Source organism: Phocoena phocoena, chromosome 15, assembly GCF_963924675.1.
Source record: "Phocoena phocoena chromosome 15, mPhoPho1.1, whole genome shotgun sequence".
NCBI lineage: Eukaryota > Metazoa > Chordata > Mammalia > Artiodactyla > Phocoenidae > Phocoena > Phocoena phocoena.
This window is the reverse complement of record NC_089233.1, coordinates 82,234,904-82,257,335: the sequence shown is the minus strand read 5'-3', so window position 1 is coordinate 82,257,335 and position 22,432 is coordinate 82,234,904. Positions and strand designations below refer to the sequence as shown.

General features: G+C 46.5%; 1 protein-coding gene across 2 annotated transcripts; it reads right to left on the bottom strand.

Annotated features, from left to right (window-relative positions):
• Positions 1–2,166: 2,166 nt before the first annotated feature.
• On the bottom strand, positions 2,167–21,375 carry RAE1 (ribonucleic acid export 1). Of its 2 annotated transcripts, none has more exons than XM_065891874.1 (12): positions 21,198–21,375; positions 17,879–17,975; positions 17,198–17,302; positions 16,082–16,174; positions 12,047–12,133; positions 10,986–11,072; positions 10,462–10,533; positions 9,318–9,425; positions 6,988–7,094; positions 6,828–6,903; positions 6,047–6,241; positions 2,167–2,623 (listed from the first exon to the last, which is right to left on the bottom strand). In XM_065891874.1, the coding sequence occupies exons 2-12, from the start codon at positions 17,966–17,968 to the stop codon at positions 2,537–2,539; spliced, it is 1,107 nt and encodes a 368-aa protein (XP_065747946.1). In that variant the 5' UTR covers positions 17,969–17,975; positions 21,198–21,375; the 3' UTR covers positions 2,167–2,536. The 2 variants fall into 2 exon arrangements, with proteins under 2 accessions (XP_065747946.1, XP_065747947.1); XM_065891875.1 differs by lacking the exon at positions 21,198–21,375 and adding an exon at positions 20,716–20,994.
• Positions 21,376–22,432: the final 1,057 nt, after the last annotated feature.

The window sequence follows — 22,432 nt, the reverse complement described above, 5'->3', positions numbered from 1 at the left end:
AAGGATCAAACCCACACCCCCTGCAATGGAAGCGCGGAGTCTTAACTACTGGACCGCCGTGGAGGTCCTGAGCAGCATCTTAATATGATCATGTCCACAATTAACCAAGAAAGTTAATGTTATAAATAGGGATGAGAAGAAGCCTAATAAAACCAAGTGGAAAATTGAATGGAAACAAAATGTTAACTGTAGAATCTAGGTGGTAGATATACGGTCACTACAAATCTCCAATTCCTCTGTATGTTTGAAAGTTTTCCTTAAAAATGTTGGAAAAAAAATAAGTGAAAACAAAACTTGTCTTCTCCATGAGGTTTACATATTCCACCTTCAGCAAAAGCAGGAACTCTATTTTTCACTGGGTGTAAATTTTTAATGGCAGTATGACTTGACACTTATTAAAGCACAGTCAAGATTACACTTATGTCTTTCCAAACTAGAAGATGCCATCAAATTTACGACTACCTATTGAGCACCTGCTGTATGCAACACACAGTACTGGTGGCCGCAGGGATGAGGATGCTGAAGTCGGAGAGTTCCTCAGACTTCGCAAACCTTTTAGGAAACATGAGAACAAGTATCTTAAGTTTAATGACTTCAACAAATATTTACAGGTTCATCATTAGAAAAAATACAGCAGACTTTTATGTTCTGGGTTCTAGGCCGACAGAGAACGGAGCCTGTCTCCCAGCAAGGAGCTTACTTTACTCCTGGTTTCTGGCAGCCCCAAGTCCAACCCTGGACTTAAGCAAATGTTTTAAATTTGCCAATTAGAAAAACTATCCCCTTGGTGATGTGACAAGGCCTAGTCTTGGAAAAGAATACTCTGAAAGGCTCATGACTTAAGACTCACTATTTTGTGGTCATTTTCAACCATAGCCAGCCATTAGCTTGTAAAAAAAGAGTAATAAAACTGCAGCTAGGGCTTCCCTGGTGGCGCAGTGATTGAGAGTCCGCCTGCTGACGCAGGGGACATGGGTTCGTGCCCCGGTCCGGGAAGATCCCACATGCCGCGGAGCGGCTGGGCCCGTGAGCCATGGCCGCTGAGCCTGCGCGTCCGGAGCCTGTGCTCTGCAACGGGAGAGGCCCGCATACCGCAAAAAAAAAAAAAAAAAAAAAACTGCGGCTAAACTAAAAATGATCCATCTATTCTCAGCTCCAACGAACGTTGGCTACTGAAATAGCCTGAGCTTGGCTAGAGCTTGGCTTTCCTCATGGCAATCTTTCCTACTCGCCGTCTGCCGATACACACAGATCGCAGAGCTGCAGGGCTGATTCATAAAGGGAAGGAAAAAGTTAGCTGTAAACAGTTAACCTGAATATTAAGACTTTTCTAAGTGCACTTGCCTTTCCCTCTGTCTCAAAAAAATAAAAGAAAAAAACAACCAACCCAAAACAAAACTTTTCAGACCAAAAGAACCAGAGAGTTAATGGTCTGAATTCATCTGTGATCTGACTACCGAAGAATTTTAACCACTGAGTGCTGGCCATGTCTTTCAGTAGAAAACTTCACTTTGTCTTTTAAGAGTAGGCAAACATGTCTTACAGTATTATCAATACCAGAGCTCCACACTCAGGAAGTTAATTTACACACCAGCCCCGAAGAGTAAAGCAGGAAAAGCATTCGGGATTGCAGGGCAAAAACACAACAGACTCTCATTTCAGATACTTACCAATCAGGAATTTTGAACTACATGAAATAAAACAGCAACACCCCAAACCTATGGCTACTGGGGCACCAGCTCCAAGTACTTCCCAGGCAGGGTACCTGGGTTCTAACTTGAAGGCCACACATGCATCACCCACTTGGGCTTTGCCCACAAAGGCCTGTCACTCAGAACACGAACACCCCTGTTCCAGTCACCAGGACATCTGCCCTGCAGAAGTGAAAAGCACTGGAATGTCCAAGACAGGAATGAAGGAAGCAAAAGAAAAACACATTCAAACTCTGCCCACCAAATGCTTGGAGAGACTGCTGCTAGACAATCCACACAGCAGAAATACTCCCAGCTCAGGGGTTCCTCTCTCCAGAGGGGCAAAATTTCTGCATTTCCCACACGGCATCTGCAATCACAAATCAAAACCCAATGATGCTGCTGAGCAGGGCAACCACTTCAGAGCTTACGGGGTGGGCCAGGGGAGAGACGGACAAAGGGAGCTTAGGAGACAATCTTCTAAATATTTTATTACAAAATACAGTACAGGGCTCGTAGAATGTTTCCCAATGTTCTCTAATACATACACTGCTGAATGAAGCACTGCAAAATACCTGGCAGTTGCCCACATGAATCTAAGGACTTCTATAATAATTTTCATCTCCTTAGTTACAGACAAAACCTGTAACCGGCCGTGGAATGGAGAGACGGACAGTCACCGTGGCCGCCAGGCTCCTGACTGCTGAACAACGACATCGTTTTCTTCAGGGGTTGAAATCCATATCCATGGCTGACAACCCACCGAAAGCTGGGATCCAAATTCGTACAGAGATGAGGCAGAGTGGAGAGAAGACAACTCTGGACAACCCACAAGTCTCCAGCCACTACTTCTTATTCCTGGGCTTTAGCTCTTCGGCTGCGTTACGTAGGAAAATGTAATTTTTCTTTTGGGGGTTATAAAATTCATGTCCCTAAAGGGGAAAAAAAACAGTACCTTAAAAATTGATTAAAAATCCGGTTAGCATTTTGTGGGCACTTTTAACATGCCAAGTCCTGTGCTCCATGCATCATGTGTAATCTCTCTGGAGGAATAAAACAGGTAAATGGAGAGAAATAAAAGTCAAACGTTAAAAACTTTAATCCTCAGAGTAAAGGTTAAGGACTTGGTGGAAATGTCTTCAATGTGCCCCTTAGAAGGATCATCTTCTACAAATTTATCTTTTCAGCACTGAGACTTTTGTCAACCTTCCACCGCTTTATGCCAAGATGACTCCCCCTCAGTGAGCACAGCCTGGGTAGGGGAGGATGGCGGAGGATGAGCTGGAGGTTTCTCAGCACAGGAGACTTCTGGGCTGTGACGTCACAGGGAGCGGGGCAAATCCCAGGATGCGCCATCCCAGACGCGGAGGGAGGTGAAGTGCAGGTGTCAGCGTGTCTGCTTGCGCCTGTGCTGAGGAGGAAGGGGGGCTGTGTGACACTGGGGGAGTCTGAAGCACCCAGCTCAGGCCAGGCTAGAAAGGGCTGTGAACAAGCTGAGGCCTGTGAAAACTGTCCCACAGGGAAAAGGAATGGCAGCCACAAAGCTAAGTGACAATGACAGGACTTATGTTTCAGGAAGAAAGCAGAGTGGTGTGGGTAAGACAGATGAGTGGAAACCCGAGGTAACCAAAAGGCCTGGAACAGGGAGGTGGGAAGCGCCTCTGGGTGCGTTCTGCCGCCTGCAGTGCAACGATATGCTTTATTCTCAGTCCTTGACAGTTACGCCAAGATAGTTCTAGAAGTTCTGCTCACCCAATGACCGTTAAGTCTCATTGTAATACACAAAGTGCAGCTTTTCGGAACAGTTACGCTCAAGTAACAAGCTAATAATATTAATCATATGTGGGGATAACGGTCCTTCAACTAAGAACAATGGAAAATTCATAAGCAACTTTAAGTTAAAAGATTATAATTTAAGTGTTCCACGGTTGACATTAATTGCTCAGATGAATTAATTCTGAGTGGCATTCAAAGCGATGAGCTTTGATTTTACACTGCTTACAATTTACAATTATTTTTTCAACGCCTAAAACACACAGAGCCATGAGTGTGATGTGAGTTAAACATGGAGTTTTAATGTGGCTGCAGGCTGAGCAGGTGAAGAAGCAGAGATCCACCAAAGAGGCCCACAGGGAAACTGAGGCCTCAGGCCACAATCTGGGTCCAACCCCAGCCAGGCAGAACCAAAAAAGCACACACTTTGCAAAACTGAGTGCGTGGCTTCCACAGGTGAATGGATAAACAAACTGTGATACATCCAGACACCATGAAATACTGCTCAGTAGTTAAAAACAAACTAGTGACACAAGAGCAAAAAAGAGTACACAGTATATGAGGCCGCCTACATAAAATTCTAGAAAGCGCAAATCCCCTATAATGACAAAAAGCAGATCAGTGTGTGCGTGAAGGAGAGGATTACAATGACACAGAGACTTCGGGGGGAGACACAAGTGTATGTTATCGTGACTGTGGTGGAGGTTTCCTGGGTGTATACACAGATACTGAGACTGGTCACACTTTAAACGTGTGCGATTTACTGCCTTTCAATTACAACTCAGTAAAGCAGCTGGAAAAAAAGGCAGCCATGCGGCTCACGTAAGAGGAGTGCGCCTCCCACAGGCCTGAGCAGGCATCACGACAATGCGCCGAGCGGGCAGACGTGCCGCAGGTGAAGTGGACAGAGCTCCGTGACGGCCCCGCTCTTCTGAGAAAGAGAACCCAAGGCGACTCCAAGAGCGACACCCCACTGCCTAGGAGGTGTTTGCCTCAAAGAGGAACGAACACAGGAGAAGCAGCAGGCGGGAGGGAACAGCGGGGGCGGAATCCACCGGATTTTGATCTCCTAGGTTAAGGTGCTTAGGGGTAGCCGGGGCGGACATCCCGTTGGGACCGGAACACCGGAAGAAGTGGGGAGCGAGGTCAGGAGCCAAGTTAGACATGGAAGAGTCACCTGCTTGGGCTGGAAGAGCTGCTGCTTCGTGAATGCAGACGCACCTGGAGGACCCGAAGGAGAACCACAGAAAAAGGCCTGCGTACAAGAGGCGGGCAGAGAGCAGAAGCCACCAGAGATGGCAAGGAGCAGACAGGAGTAGGAAGACAACAGACAACGGAAAGCTCAGAGAAACCAAGAGGAGGGCTTTGTGAAGGAAAGAGGAAGGGATGCACCGGTGCCCAGAAGAGACAGCAAGGAAGCTTCTGTACTGGACAAGAACAAAGGCAGCAAGAACCTGACTACAGTCCAGTTAACCGAGGAGGAGACAGAGGTGGGGGAACAAAGAGGGCAGGGGGTCACCACTCTGGACAAGTTTAACAGAAGGGAAACCAGGCTTCTTAACACTTGTGTTAGAAGAGCCGAAGTGTGTGCCTACAGACGGGGGAACGAGACAGGGGACAGGTAGAGAAGAACGAAGGAGAGGGAGGGAGGGAGGGGGGAGGGAGGGGGGAGGGGGAGAGAGGGAGGGAGGGAGGGAGGGGGAGGGAGGGGGAGGGGGAGAGAGGGGGGGGAGGGAGGGAGGGAGGGAGGAGGGAGGAAGGGAGAGAGGGAGGGAGGGAGGGAGGGAGGGAGGGAGGAGGGAGGGAGGGAGGAGGGAGGGAGGGAGGGAGGGAGGGAGGGGGGAGGGGGAGAGAGGGAGGGAGGGAGGGGGAGGGAGGGGGAGGGGGAGAGAGAGAGAGAGAGAGGGAGGGAGGGAGGGAGGAGGGAGGGAGGGAGGGGGGAGGGAGGGAGGGGGAGGGGGAGGGAGGGAGGGAGAGAGGGAGGGAGGGAGGGAGAGAGGGAGGGAGGGAGGGAGAGAGGGAGGGAGGGAGAGAGAGAGTTGTGTGCTGTGTGTTGTGTGTGTCCCGGGGAAGGGAGGGGGGCAGGGCCAGGGAAGACAGACACATTGTGGATGTGAACAAGAAAGACACCACGGCTATGGAGCCCAAGTACCCAGGTCTGCTCTCTTTACCATCACACTGGGATGACTCCAAAACACAGCCAGGACCCTGTCAGTCCCTAACTTCCCTCCTCCCCACACAGCAAACAAGCAAAGAGCCAATGCCTCTGGTGGAAGCCCCACGGCCTTGCTGAGCCCTCTTCACTCTCGCCCAACAACCCCTGGCATCACTGGATGACTGGACCCCCCCCCCGAGTGGCGGCCGCTGGGTTTACAGTGACCAAACACTTGACGTGGGCACGTTCTCAGAGAAAGGATGGGAGGGAGGCCCTGCTGTTCCCTTTGCAGTCAGGTGACGGTGACACGCCATTTGCAGACACACAGCGTGTCTGTGGAGGCCTTGCGACTGAAGCCCAGGCCTTCCGACTCCAGAGCCTGGCTCTGCTGCCTGAAGGGGCCCAACGCAGGTTTGGGAATTCTCACCTTTGACCAGTCGTAGCTGGAAGCATATGCAAATATGTTTCCATTGTGATTGAAGCAGCAAGCCGATATCGGTTGATCTAGCTGTTCCGAAGTTTTTAGTTTTGTTCTGGCATCTTTGTCCCAAAAGCTGAATCTACCATCAGATCCCACAGTTGCAAGGGTGCCATGAACAGGATGGAACGCAATTCCATTTACCTACAAATGATGGATATGTACAATGAGAAGCAGAGGCAGAGGAGGGAGGAGAAATCAGGTTCTCGCCAATGCAGACTTCCTGGTTCAGTCAGGACACAAAATGGAACAGACCGTCAGTTCAGTAGAGCTGGCGGCCCGCTGATGACAGGAGAAACTAGCCTCACTTCCTGAACCAATCGGCAGCCCAGGACTGAATCTCGTCTCTTGTTCAAAACACGAGTCAGCAGAGGTTAATAAGTATGTAAACTAGTGACACCAAGGAGCGAACCTCAGGAAAATGCCTTTTTCTTTTTCAGCAAACAGCAATTTCTCGGTTTTAGCTAAGTGTATCAACTGTCTACCAGCACTCATACAGGTGGAAGTCGCTCCCCAAAACTCCTAAGCCTGCATTCAGAAACAGAGAGAACGAAGACGGTCAATATGTTCATAAAAACAGAAAACTGAAAGCTCTCACGTAAGCCATTCACCTCTGCACGCGAACACACACAATGACAGTGACCTCTTCTGACCCCACAGTGACTCAGCTACCCGCCTCCAAGTCTAGTTTCTAGACACATTCTCAGGGTTACCGTTTCTAAAGACGTACCGCGTAAATGTCCTGAGGAGCTGAAGTGTTGGTTCCGTTAGATCGATGACATTTAAAGGTGAAGTTATCTTTGGCCCTGAAACACAAAGGCCCAACTTAGTTTTCCTTTTTACAAAAAAGCCTCAAGTGAAAATCTTCAAGCTAATCAGGCCTCACTTACGGATTTGGGGGGTTGATGTAGTGAATGGCAACTCTCCCCTCAATGCTTCCCAGGGCAAAACCTGTCGGCTTGTTCTGTTTGTCTTTAAAAATAGCCACACATCGATGCTACAGTTGGGGGAAAAAGTATATCATCACAATGTAAGCTGTAACATTCCATAACTAACGTGACTGTACACAGCTTTTACCCCATTTTCGGGTTTTGAAAGAACCAGAAACAGTATTTCTCAAATATGGTAAAGAAGATATTCCTCCAGTAAGCATTATTTTCCTTTTACTCAGCCACATGATTTTATGAATAAACCTCGGACCAAGTGCTTCCATCCAGGCACCGTTCTCCCTCTGCCACCCTAAAGGCCCTGCTGTCACTGCAGCGGGGCACGCGGCCCTCAGAGCCCCACCAGGTCCTTTTCTGGTGCTGGCCCCCTGGTGGGTTGGGAGAACATGTCACTTTGATTCACAGCCCACCACTGACTAGGTGAGTGCCCTCCAGCAAGTCACCCAACGTTCCAGAGCCTCTGCGTCCCCAAATGGAAAAGGGAAGTAGTGCCTGCCTGTGGAGCACGGGGGACCAAGGGTCAAGCATACAGTGGACGCGGCCAGAACTTTCTAAACCGTGAATAAGCTACGCAAAAGGCAGACACTGCACTCGATCCAACGCTGAGTTTGAGGGCCCAAAGGAGGGTTTCCTGGACTCCACAGAAGATCCCAGAGAAACAGCCCACGGCCCAGCCTCCAGGGGCAAAGGAGCACAGATCCACATTCTTATTGTCAATCAAGAAGAGGTGCATTAAATGTGGACGCAGGGAAGGAGAGAAATGAACAGATCTGAAACCACATGCAGGGTAGAAGTGAGCTTGGTGGTTGATGAGATGGGAGAGGAGGAGAGGAGGGAGAGTGAATCAAGGACGACTCCTGATTTCTGGCTTAGACAGCTAAGGGGCGGAGGTGCAGAGCACACAGGGAAGAGCAGGCTGGGGTGGTGGGGAGGGGCAGGTAAAGACTGCTCACTCAGCAAACACAGAAGCCTTCTATTCGGGCCTGGCTGCAGGTGCCAGGAATGAGGCAGCAACAAACACAAAATCCCTGCTCTCACTGAGTCTATGCTCTGGTCAAAGAAACAAGATGAGTAAAATCTACACGCACGTATATATAAGACACACACACGTATCTCTCTCTATACAGCCTGGGGAGAATGAGCAGGGAGGATCCTGAGAAGAGGTGACATGATCTGCAGAAAGTGGTCCTGGGTTTGGCACGGGATGCTCTGGGGCTGAGACATGAGGAGGATGCAAAGGAGCTGGCAGACTGGGGGTGTCCTTGTCAGGAGCACAGAGGCAAGGCCTGCTGGGGATCCAAGTCTCCAGCCCACAAGGCGTACCTAAGCAACAGCAACGGCCGGCAGATGCAGAGGAGGCAGTGGCCAAGGGCAGATGCCTGGGGAACCTCAACATGCAGCAAGAACCAGCAAGGAAGACAAAGCAGCAACCAGAGAGGCAGGACGTAAGAGGCTGGCATTACAGAAACCAAGGAGAGTTTTAAGAATATGTAATAAGAACAGCAGTGAATGCTGCTGCCACGGGAAGATGAGGGTTGATGAGTACCCACTGGAGCTACTGATTAGAAAGCCATCAGTGGCCATGCCAGAAACAGTTTCAGCGGAGTAACGGGGGCAGAAGTCTCAAAGGAGGGTGAGAGATGAATGGGACGTAAGGGAACCAAGAAAGCTCACATAAGACACTTACTTGACTTCAAAGGGAAAAAGGGACGGAGGTGGCAGAGGATGTGGGGGTCAGAAGAAGCTTGTTTCCTAGGATTGGACTTGAGCCTGGTTCAGTGCCAATGAAGTACAAGAAGAGGGGAGATGAGATACAGGAGAGAGGCAGGTGGCTGACAACCTAAGGCCCCTGAGAAGGCTCACCTAACAGCTGGGAAAAGGCAGGGAAGATGCAGGTGTAGCCAGAGTTCTAGATGCAGCAGGAGGAAGATGGGGAAGTTCCCAACCATCAGCTTCTATGTTCTCGGAGGGAGTGTCCAGGGGTCTGAAGAGAGTGAAGGAGATCTCAGAATCCGTGGCAGGTGAAGACCAAGCTAAAGACGGAAGCTGTGGATTCACAATGGAACCAATCCACCGAGGTGTGCCCCCATTCAGCAACATGCAGCGAACCCGGGGGATGTTTACAGAAAATGGTATTTACTCACTAAATATTTGTGTTTAAATTCACCCCCTTTGAATGTCAGAAAGTACAACGATTTCCATATGTGGCCACATGGCCAGATTGCCTGCGACAAGTGCTAAACATGAGCTTCTGGATTTGACTCGTGACTCGCCTGATGCTTCAGTGGAGATTCTATCCTCCTGAACTCAGAAGGTTGGTTCTCTAACTGATAGACAATCAGTCCCCTCTCTGCAGTTGCCACCACAGCCATAGGATATATCTGGGAAACAGAGGAAAGCAGAGACATGCTTAAAGTGGACTGTACTCTTTTTTTATACCGAAGTATTAGATCAATTTTTTTTAGAGTCGCAAAAAGTAAGCCTGAATTTTTTTTCAAGTTTAACAGTTCAATGATATTATCACATTTCAAGGTAACCTAGAGAAATCGTATTTGAAAGTAGAACATTCATATCTTTTTAAAAGACTCATTTTTTAAAACTACAAAGTATACATTTAGAAAATGTACTGAGAAATAGAGAAGAAATGAACATCACCTCTCTCACCCCATCAAATGATAACTGTTGTTAGCGTTATGGTATGTTAACCCACGTCTTTTTTCCTGAACATTACACAGGTGTGTATATGTATGTTTCTGTATAATGCTGATCCTTCACTCAAAGCATATTTAGTGAGCACCGCCCCACACATTTTCCAGAGAACACTAGCAGTGGCCACGTATCTAACATTCCCTCAAATGAACCCACCACAGGGTTCACTTAACCATGTCTGTCTTGTTGGCCCACTGGGTCACTTCCCATGTTTTACTATATTACAGAGAACAAAAAACATTTGCATCTTTACTTTTCTCATGATAAATTCCTAAAAGTGGAATTACTGGGGCAGTTGGTATGAAACTTCAACTTATTGCTAAACCAACAGAGAAAGTTCTTTACTTTCTATCCCGCTCACTCAGAGACAGTAACCAAAGCTCTAGCACCACACCACAAAGTTACTGCCAGTCTTCCTACAGCCACACAGTGCATTTCATTCTGGGGACAGCATGGCATGTGGCTATCTGCGTATGTTCATACAAGTGACTAAAAAAATGCGACATCTAGTTTTCTGTAATTCTGGAACATATGCAGCACAAAAATCTACAGATTTAAGATGACTGAGGCAATCCAAACTACATCCCACATCTATTACTAAAGTTTGAAGGGTTTTTACATTACCCGCTAATTGTAAGATATAATAAGGTAAGAAGTGCCTTTTTTTTTTTAAAGGAAATAATTATCATTAAGTTAAAAATTCCTTACCATGTCAGCACAGTAACACCTTTCAGGGAGTTGTAAAACCATCATAGGATTTGATGATCGTGTATCCCAAAACTAAAAGACAAAAAAAAAACCCCCACAAAAACCCAGTAAGTGACCATTCAGAGCTAAAGTCCAAATAGTGCAAGAATAAATGTCGGGCTTCCCTGGTGGCGCAGTGGTTAAGAATCCACCTGCCAATGCAGCGGACACTGGTTCAATCCCTGGTCCAGGAAGATCCCACATGCCACGGAGCAACTAAGCCCGTGCACCACAACTACTGAGCCTGAGCGCCAGACCCACGAGCCACAACTACTGAGCTCGTGTGCCACGACTACTGAAGCCCGTGGTCCGCCACAAAAGAAGCCACCGCAATGAGAAGCCCACGTACCGCAACGAAGAGTAGCCCCCGTGCAGCAACGAAGGCCCAATGCAGCCAAAAATAAAATTAATTAATTTTAAAAAAATAAAATAAAATAAAGGCCAATCTTGGTCAGGCCACGCAGCCCCTCAACAGTATATTATACCTTCAAAGTCTTATCCCAGCTCCCGGTCATCACACAGCTGTAGTTTGGTGCTTTGATCCAGTGTATAGTTTTAACAGGAGCATCGTGCTTTCAAGATAAAACCAAAATACACCAAGGTGAATGTAATAATATGCTACACAGCTGTGGTTCTGGAAATTCAAAGAGAAGGGACCTTAAATACTGAGGTCACACCAAACAGAAACCAAAGGATAGTTCAGCTCTTCCCCATGACCAAAACATTCAACGTAACATCAAGAGCATGTATCTACCTTCCATTCTAACAAAATTTAATTTGATTTTAACCATAATTAACTAGCATGTGAGAGTGAAAGGGGGAGATATTCAGGAATAACTCATAGGGAACGCCACCACAGTTGTATCACTTAGATGACACGCATTAAGAGACTGAGGGGATGCTTCTAGCACACAGTACTGCAGTCTCACGGTACGCAACACCTTCCTGAAAATGTCTGTGTCAAGAGGCTCTTCCTCACCAGGCCAGACCCTCTGGTTCCAGGTTCTCTCATCTTCCTCATTTCTGCTTTTCTTAGCAGTCTTCTCACAGAACCTGCCTGCTGTCCCGAGCAGACTGTAAAAGCTCCTGGCATGTGGAAGGGTCCCTCTTACTCACTGCTCTATCTCTACTCCTAAGGACGGTGCCTGGAGTATCACAGGCATTCATTCAATACAGACTTGTCGAATGAATGTGTGACCAAATGCAGTTGGTACAAGGCAAGCCGCACACAGGTGTCAGAATGCTGAGGATGAGCTGTACCATTTACAGGTTTTAATGTCACTAGCTCCTTATTATGCCCTCCCCATCCACACACTACGGAAGACCCATGACAGAACAATTTATGAAACACTAGTTAAAACGAGAATGTGTACAAGATTGGTGTCATTTTTGTGCTACAGAGGTTTCTGGTATATTTAAATCTAAGTGATTTGGAATGGTCAAACTGCATCTTTCCTATAATAGAGAATTATTGTAATTAAGGGATCATCGCAACCCTGGGCACCAGCCTTGCCCAGCCTTCCTGCACAGGGTAAGCTTTTACTACCTGTGCTATCTGTATCGCCTGGTTACTGTTGAGGTCCCACATTTTGGCAGTTTTATCACATGACGCCGTAAATACTTTGCTCCCATCCTAAAATAAAATAGAAAAAAAATCTGACATTCTAAGAAAAATAAAACATCTATATGAACATCTAGGTATCAGACTGAACATACCGAGGCAGGTTTTATTTTGCAATTTTAATTTTTCCAATTATTTGGGGGCCAGAGTATTGCAAGCTACAGTATCATATACAAAACACATTTTCTGCTCTTTTTAATTGTTAATTTTTTCTGAGAGATAATATGTAAAAAGGTTAAAAAAACTTGAACAGCATTTAGAATTACAGAGTGAAAATGAAGTCTCTCCTGACCCCAGCTCGCCACTCAGAGGCAGCCATAGCCACTGGCATGTCCTCCAAGAACAGCCTTTGTACATCCTGTATCGATGTGTATTACCTACCAGGAGCCACTTCAAAATTTTTTTCTTATTTTCATCAATTTCAAGCCTTCACAAAAGTTGCAAGAATAATACAATGAATCCTCATAAACCTATCACCTAGATTCACCAACTGTAAACACTTTGCCACATTTACTGTATCTCTTTCTACCCCCCAATTCCCGCTCTGTACCACATGTACAATCATGATTATTTTTCAGCTCAGTATCTCATAGCATTCGAAAGTGCATGCAATAAAACTACACTAATTTATGATAGTCACTGGTCCAATGTAAACTATAGAACAGCTTAAAAAATTGGCAGTCACTGTATAGTGGTTTTAAAATACTCACATACAGAACTCATAAAGTAGGTTAGTCAACATGAAGCACAAGGTAATTTAAAAACAAAAAGTACTGAGTTGAAAATTCTAGACCAGCTGTCAAAAAATTTTTTTTCTTAAAGGGCCATATAGTAAATATTTTAGTCTCTGCGAGTCAAAAGGTCTCTGTTGCAACTCCTTAACTCTGCTGTTGTAGCTTGAAAGCAGCCATACACATTATGTAAATGAATGATGTGGCTGTGTTTCAAGAAAAGTTTATTCACAAAAATTGGTAATGGGTCAGATCTGGCCCATGGGCCACAATTTGCTGACCCCTGCCCTACAGTACTTCACTTCTGGTTCCACAGCTCAAAGATTTACCACTATCTTCCCCTAGCAAAAACTTCCCATTTGAAGTCACCAGTTCCCCATGTGAAAGAAGAGAGAAAACCTTCTTCTCTATTAATGAAGCTATGAGGGCAACTCCACAAATCCTTGGAAAGATGATAATGTATGGAGAGGGATGCCCCGAGGCTGAGTGAAACACTGGCCCCTTAATCTCATAAAATGCCAATCCTACCAGCTGCAGGATGCCAGGCCCCAGTGGACATACTGAGACAGAGGCCAGTCTATCTAACGGCTGGGGCACAGAAACGAGGTTCCCAAGTGCTCTCGACTCAGCTCCTCTCAGGTCCACCTGCTGTGGCCAGACTGACCGTCCTCAGACTGCCAGAGAATCACCCTCACCAAGTTTTGGCTTTTATGCCTCAAGCGTTAACTGTGGCTCTTCTGTGCTTCTGTGCCTTTCCACACCTGCCTTCCTCTCCCAGGCTAGCCCCTATTCCTGTAAGCCCCTGTGAGGGAGGCTGTTAAGTGCACGGGCTCTGGAGCCAGGAAGGTCCAAGTCTGGGCTCAGCCTTTCACCCCCTATATTCCCTCAAACAAGTCTCTAAACCACTTCCCACAGGTGCCCCGCTAGTCTTTACGTGGCTGAATCTAGCTGTCACTGATTTCCACTACCTGAAATCCTTCTGTTTCTCTATGTCTGTCTTAAGAGATCATGAGTTCCATAAGCACAGGATTTGCCTACCTCGCCTACTTTGACTTCCACTGTATCCCAAGAGCTTAGCATACGATAGGTGCCAGAGAATTATTTGAACTAAATAATGTTATTACCTGTTGTAAAACTATTATTATCGTCATCTTACAAGTGAAAAAACATACTCACAGAGATTAAATAACTTGGCAAAGTCAAAAAGTGGAGATACAGCCGAAATTTGAACCCAGGCCTGGAATGGATGAGACAATGCTCTAAAGCTATATAAGCAGGTGGTTTACTTTTAAGATTCAGCTCAATTCTTGCCTCTTCTGTGGAGCATTCACAGCCCCCTTCCCAAACTTTATAGCTGCCTTCTGGGTTCTGTCTCCCCAGCACAGTGCATCCTGCCTCTCTCAGAACTCAGCTCACTGAACTGGAACTCTTCATGTCTATGTCTCGATGCCTCCACTAGATGGCGCACAACTCTAACGGTGATGGAGAAAGGAAATAGGCGGTACACGTCTTTGTAAAAGCCAACAGCCTGCTCAGTACCATCCCAGCAACAGAATTCCGGTGTCAGTTAATTCTATTTCTTACCATACTTGATAAGAAACTTACAATTCTGATCTGTTAACTGATCAGTAAAGAAAGACAGGCAAAATAAATTAGAAATATTTAAAATCCATTCAAGTTGCTATTTTTCTACAGGTAAATTAAAACTAGTATTAGTCTCATAATAACCCAATCAGACATGTCAGAAATACATTTTACAGGTAACAAAAATGCTTTAGAGAAGGCTGTCAGAGCTAATGATTAAAATGGGAGCAACTCTGGCTCCTTAACCGTCTCAAAATGTTTATAAATAGTAGAATCATTTCCTATTTGAAAGCTAAGTAAGATCACATAAATGTATGGTGTGAGTAGTTTGATATTTCTCATAAAGGTAAACATATATTAATTACATATGACCCAGCAAGCCCACTATTAGATATTAATGCAAGAGGAATGAAAACTTATATTCACAGAAAATCCAATATACAAATGTTTATAGCAGCATTATTCGTAATGACCCAAAATGGGAAACAACCCAAAAGCCCTTCAGCTGGTGGATGGTGAACAAAGAGTGATACATCCATACCGTGGATTACCACTCAGCAATAAGGAAGACAAACTACTGCCAGATACAACAACGTGGATGGACCTCAAATGCATGTGCTCAAAACAGCCCAATTCAAAGGGCTTCTGTTTATGACATTCTAGTAAAGGCAGAACCACAGGGACAGAAAACATATCAGTGGTTTCCAGGGACTGGGGGCTGAGGAGGATTTGACTACAAAGGGCAGGAGGATATCCTTGGGCTGATGGATCTCTTCTATATTTTGACCACAACTCTATGCATTTCTCAAAACTCACAGAATCATACACTAGAAAGGTTCAATTTTACTGTTTGCAAATCCCATCTAATAAAAAAATTTGCATGAGCCTGAGGAAGGACCCTGAGGCTTAGCTTCCTCAGCACAGCTGCCCCAGACTCTCAGTCAGGCCCCTTTGTTTTCTCACTTCTGCAGGGTTCCGCCATCAGCAGAAGGGAGGAGAGAAAGGCTGGGACGTCAATCCTGGGCTCCTCCTTTAGGGAGGGGTGGGTCCTCCACAGCTGCAGCTCCTGCTGTGTGACTTCACCATCCCTGCTGGTTTCCTTGTAAATGGTACCTTCATTAAACTCCCCAATCACCCACCCACTCCCCCAAAAAGAAAAATAAAGAAGAGCTCAGAGCTGAATAAACTTGAACACACTTACTTACATTGCTGACGTTCAGGATTTGGGAGGAAAAAGACTTCCAAAAACACGAACTATTTCAGAAGTTTAATAATGGAAAAGGATTGATTCTTTCCCTAGGACTTATTTTCTGGGACAGTAATTTCTAATTTTAAAAACAACATAAGCTCATGGCACATGCAGAGGTAGGAGAGGCTTTAAAAAATCGTCTAGTCCCTTGCTCAAGGAAATATGTCAATAAATTAATGGATTTTTTAATGCAAGAAAAGCTTTCAGAGAGATTAAAGTTAACATGACTAAAGTTAACTGACTACATTATGAGTATCAATAAATTACTGTATTTAAATTCAGAAACAGCACTTCTACAATGTGTATACATACTTGCTATTTGTGTTTCAGGTTATATAAAAACATATATACATTTATATACACTCTGAAAACATGAAAAAACTGAATGAAACTTACATCACTCCAGCAGACATCTAGCACAGGCCCAGTGTGCATCTGTTGGGCTTTTGGAATAGTCTGTCCACTGTCTTGAACTTCCCAGCATCGAACCTATAATAATAAAACAAATTAACACAAACAGCCAATTAATGATACATTATATGCATTTTAAGCCCTTTGCTCCAAGCCATAATCAGATAAACATAAATTTACATTATAGACACTTTTTTCCGATCAAATGAACAAACATAAAATGAATAATACTTGGCGCCAGCACGGGTAAGCTGAGACTTGTACTACTAGCAGATGTGCAAATTGGTACAGCTCTTCTGGAGGATATTTATCTGAAATCCTTAAGTCTGTAACCTGTGTCTCAACTATTTCGGGACTTGAAGATTTCCCATGATGTACTTTACATGCGTTATCTGAATTAATCTCTACAACAGCTAAAGCTCTGTGAACTTACTGTCATCTCCATCTCATGAAACAGGACACGAGGCTTAACGAAGATAACTGGCCCAGGTCCCATATCTAAGAGAGTGGCAAAGCCACTATGTGTTTATCCGATTAGGAGTGCGGTTGAATGTTTCAAGATTACTCCATCAGGCCACTTGCACTCCTTTGTGAAGTGCCTCTAAACACCCTTCGCCTATTTTTCTACCAGAGTTTTTATCTTTCTTTTCATATGCTATGATTTCTTTTTGGTAAGTATAGTGTCTGTGCAGGATTTATGCTATATATCTAAAGGTGAAAAAACTTTAACATATGCCTGAAGAACATTTGCAGGATGCCTAGAAGGGAAATTTGTACATACCGTCATGGACAACTTTTATTTTCAATGAATACTACAGACCTGGGAATATACTTCAAGATACTGAACTACAGTAGGAATTTTTGAATGACGCATATGATCCTGCTTTCTTAACAAAAATCGGCACAAGAAGGGATGCCTGCCATTCAGACGGGTTCACACTCTAAACTCGGTGCTTAAAAAAAAGCCATGAGTAAGCCTGAACTCTCTGCTTCACTCACTTGGAGCAAAAAAAAAAAAAAAAAAAAAAATAGCTAACACTAACTGTGCCGATACAAAGAGATATGCCAGAGAGAACACGCAAACATTTAAGGAGCACTTACATCGTTAGCCCACGACCCTGCAATAAGGAAGTTCCCCGGCAAGGCTGGCGGGCTAAAAGATAGACAACCAATGCTATCATCAGGAGAGGATGTTACTTCAATATCCTGGGGTGGAAAAAGTCCGTGTTAAAACGTATACATCGTCACAATTCAATTCAAAACTGCCTTCTTTCTCACTAGCACCTCATGGTGGCCTTCCCTTGTGTCAAGAGCTAAGTGAATTAGACCTTTCTTACTTTGATAAAAAGGGGGAGTGTAACTAAGCCAGTGAAAGCACTGGTGCTGCTGGATCACAAGCAGCACTCTCCAAGGCAGGCCCACTACCATGTTTCCCAGACGATGGCCCACCCGGTCACTCTTGCCCCGACGTGCTCAATCACAGCATCACCTGCCTCCCGCCGCCACAGAAATTCTGAGTCAACAGTTGTGGGCTGGGCCCTAGGAACGTGCAATTTTAACAGGCATCTCGAGTGATTCCAGTGATCAGGAATGTCAGGGGGAATAGGACAATCGTCCAGGGGACACACAGTTTCTCTTTTCCAGTATCTGAGAAAGCAGCCTGGACAAAATTTCAGAGTTTTCACCCCCAAAGGAGGCTCCCAAGCCATCTGGGTTTCTCGCGCTGTCACAGCGTGGGCCCCCTGCAGTGTCTCTACAAACCCACGAAACCTTAGGCGGTACCTTCATAGGGTTGTGATTATCTGCGGCGGCGCTGCCAAACATGCTGGCTCCCCCAGTGCCAAACCCGGAGGCTGCTCCAAACAGGCTCATCTTGGCCCTAAAAAATAATGGGAAAAGTTAAGGACAGGTCCTCTCTTAAGTAATAAACAGCACTGAGAGGCAAGATAAAGATAATTAAGTTATGGAAGGGAAATAGAGCGTAAATAAATAAACGGCTTGATGTCAGGCTTCTCTCTTCTGAAGAGATCTAAATATGCGATAAGCAGAGTGCTTTTTAAAAATAAACTTTCTATTTTAGAATAGTTTTTAATGGAAAATTCTTAAGACAGAAGAGTTCCCTGGGCTTCCCCAGTGGCTCAGTGGTTAAGAAGCCGCCTGCCAACGCAGGGGACACGGGTTCGACCCCTGGTCCGGGAAGATCCCACATGCTGCGGAGTGACTAAGCCCGTGCGCCACAACTACTGAGCCTGCGCTCTAGAGCCCACGAGCCACAACTGCTGAGCCCTCGTGCCTAGAGTCTGTGCTCCGCAACAAGAGAAGCCACCACAATGAGAAGCCCGCACACTGCAACAGAGTAGCCCCCGCTTGCCACAACTTGAGAAAGCCCGCGCAAAGCAACAAAGACCCAATGCAGCCAAAAATAAATAAATAAAATTTTTTTAAAAAAAAGAAGAGTTCCCATACACCCCACATTCAGTTTCCTTCTTAACTTTGTCACAATTAATTCACCAATATTGACACATCACAGCAGAGTATTTTTCAGTCACCAGGTAAAATATAAATTCGCTCATTTCTTTTTACACAGTTAGAGACACGCTGCTGAGCACCAGGAACACAACTGGAAACCAGCAGAAGGCCCCATTCTTCCAGCTTCCCACTTAGTGACAGTTCACTGTCTTTGTACTAATTTCTGCACTCTGGATTAGGTCAATATCTCTGCATGAAGTTACTTAGAAAAGCAACCAACCCTGGCAGCGATCGTAGGAGTTTAAAGAAAGTAATCCAGGGCTTCCCTGGTGGCGCAGTGGTTGAGAGTCCGCCTGCTGATGCAGCGGACACGGGTTCGTGCCCCGGTCCGGGAAGATCCCACGTGCCATGGAGCAGCTGGGCCCGTGAGCCGTGGCCGCTGAGCCTGCGCGTCCGGAGCCTGTGCTCCACAACGGGAGAGGCCACGACAATGAGAGGCCCGCGTACGGCAAAAAAATAAAAATAAAAAAAAAGTAATCCATTTTGGTCTGCTTAAGTAGCAAAAGGTTTGGCATTATGTTTTGGACACTTGCCCAGCAAGAATCTCCCCACTTTGAGTCTTCTCCTGGGCACCATAGTCTAGTAGGCCCACCTGGGTTAGAACCATGCCTCTGCCACTCACCAGAGCTGGGACCCTAATCTCAGCAAGCCTCATTTTCCCTATTCTGCAAACATAGAGAATATTAACACCTTCTCCAGGGTTGTTCTGAGGATCAAATCAGATTATCTGTATGGAAAGCACAGCCTCTACTGCATAGTGGGTCATAAACAACTCTCCTTTTTTCCTTCCAAGGGAAAAGTCTATGTATTATAACTCTGATGCCTCACACACATTGATGCCACATTTTCGATTCTGTCATTGGTTAGTAAATTTTTACACGCAGAAGCCTACCATATCAGCAACCTCTCCCAAAGGAGGCTAGCAGCTGAGTGACAAAAGTGACTAACCCAGTAACATACAGCTCATGTGACAGGAGATAACAACAGGAGCATCTCTTAAGAAGACAACATAGAATGGGAAAACTGTGAGGAATTCTGGGGAGGTATTTGAATTTCCCGAGCTTTATGAAAAGTAATCAAGTGTAGACCTACTAGGTCTATGAAAGCATTAGTATCTCAGAAAGCAACCTGTGCGAGGCCGTGGTGCTTGCTGACCGCCTCTGCCTCAAACGTTTGAGACGTATTTGAAACTCCAGGTAACTGCACAAGCACACAAAGGAATGAAGGGCTTCTGCAGTCAAGTCCAGGAACTCCATATATGATTTGGGCACATTATTTAGCCTTCATTCTCTCATCTGTAAAAACAGACCCTGAAATCCACTTCACAGAGTTACGAAAACCAAGTGAGGTTGTACACACAGTGCCTGAAACGCCTGTCCCTTCCTCTCTTCAACCATCAAGTTGGGAGAGAGCATTTCTGCCATTAGGGACGAACTAAGGGAGAAGAACAAGGGCCATCGAGCATTACGCAGCCTACGTGGGCCACATGTTGTGCAGGACACCGAGAACCCTCTAGAAGTTCGGAAGACAAGCTTACGTCTCCAGCCTACCGAAGCGCGCGCTCCTTCCCTCCTTGTTGCACCCCGACTCTGATGGCTTCCTCGCTGCCCGTGAACAAAGCAAGCTCCTCCCAGCCCTGGAGCATTCCTACCAGCTGTTCCTCCAGCCTGGGGGGGATCCGCCCTCCCCCAAACCCCCAGCTGTCTCAGTTGGAATCTTCAGGTCCCACTTCAACAGGGGCCTCCTGCGAACTTTTGAGGGTGATGATGTTTACACGACTCTATTAAACTTCCCCAAATCATCCAAATGTACACTTTAAACGGATTATTGTAAGTGACATTCAGTAAAGCTGTTAAAAGCATCTTCTTAAAGGAAGGCCCCTCCCAGAGGCTTCCCTGCCTTCCTAATGTAACACATTGGAGCCGCCATCGCATCTCCGTCTTCTTCACGGCACCTGTCCCCATCTGGAACTTGTTGGCAGTCAGTCGCCTCCCCAGGAGAGCGCCAGCTCCACCACGGCAAAGAGCAACCTGGACGCTCCCCTAAAACACACCTGGCCCTCAGCACAGCGCCTGGCACTTCACAGATACTTGCCAGGGCACCGTGTGTGCACGTGGATACTGGACTACTTGGCGGAGGGAACAGAAACAAAGAACCAGTTTCAGAGAGGGATAAATGCAACAAAGGAGATGAAACCGGTTACCATGGGGGAGACTAAAGGGGGATGGCCTTCCGCAGAAGAACGGTCCGGGAAGGTCAACGAGGTGGCGGCTTGTGTCTGATGAGAAGCCAGACGTGTGACGAGGAAGGGTAGAAGCAACAGAGGCTGCCATCCACTCTGTGACCCTTCCCGGTGCCTCGGTTTCCCCACGAGAAAAACGAGGGGGTTAGACCGGAGGTGACCCGTAAGGCCCCCTGCAGCTCTGACGTCCCTCCCAGGGGCCACTAATGGAGTTCGCCAACAGTCCTGCTCGTGCCCCAGCACCTCGCGGCGGGCCGCACTCGCCCGGGAGGACCAGGCCTCTGCGGCGCCATGGCGGCGGGGAACGCGGGGAAGAGGCACGAGGCCTACCTGAGAGTCGCGCCGCGGAGAGAAGCCGGCGGCGGGGAGCGGAAAGAGCTCGGGAACCTGCGGCCCCGCTCGGGCGCGGAGGAGGCGGTTAGCGAGGTGGCACGAACAGGAATCCCGGGAGCCTGAGGTCTTCTCACGCCGGTCGAGGAAACCGCCCTAATTACGGCGGAGACATTGCGCATGCGTCTCCGAGCTACTTCCTGTGTTGTCCGGAAGGCAGGGAAAGGAAGGAAAAGGCTCCTCCTCCCTTAAGGGAATCGCACATGCGCAGAAGCACTATTGACGCCAAGAAGAAGTCCTTGTGCCAGCAGTTTGCGGATTGGTCGAAAGTTGGCGTAGCCGACGCAGCTGTGGAGCAACTGCTCTGATAAATCCGCCGCCCCGGCTGGTGAAGGTTAGTTAACAATTTTCTCTTGTGAATGACGAGTCTAGCAAAATTACGATTGCCGCCAGTTCTTAAGGCCATCCTTCGAGAAGCTGATGGGACGCTACCTGGTTTCCTGCCCTGGCCTCCCTATTTGCGACTGGGGTATCTTGAGCCATCTGGTCTCTTTGGACTTCAGTTTCCAGCTGTGAAATGGGGATAATAATGCCTAACTTCCAGGGCTATTCTTAATTAGGTTCAAGTAAAAGTAACACAATGAAGGCCTTTTACTAAGTGTAAGGTTCCATAGGAATATTAAGGGGCTGTTATGACGCACACTTGCCAACTCCGAATATTTCAGCTGGTTGCTTTTTCCCCCTTTAAGAATGTCTGAAGGAAAAACAGGAAGGGATCTCCTGAGGTTGTGGTACATACACTGACCCTTCTCCTTTACTACTCACCGTGGGTTGCGTACCAAAAGCCTTGACATCTTCAAGGAGCCTGAGGATCCGCGGGACCTTGTTACAAAATGCAGTTTCAGAAGGTCCAGTGTGGGCCTGAGAACCCACATTTCTAGCAAACTCCCTGCTGAGGTTGCCAGGCCACGGACCGCAGTTGAGCACCGAGGATCTAGATGAGGTGTTTAGAATCATCTGGGGAAACTTTAAAAAAAACTCTGATTCCTCACCCTCAGAGATTCTGATTTAGTTGTTCTGGGGTGGAACGAGGGAATTAATATTTTTTAAAAGCTCTCCGAGTGATTCTAAAATGCAGGCAAGGTTCAGAACCTCTCGTCTAAATAATGATGATAATAGTAATAGCTCCTTTAAGCACTGGATACTCCATCTCCTGTAATTTCTTTACCAAATGG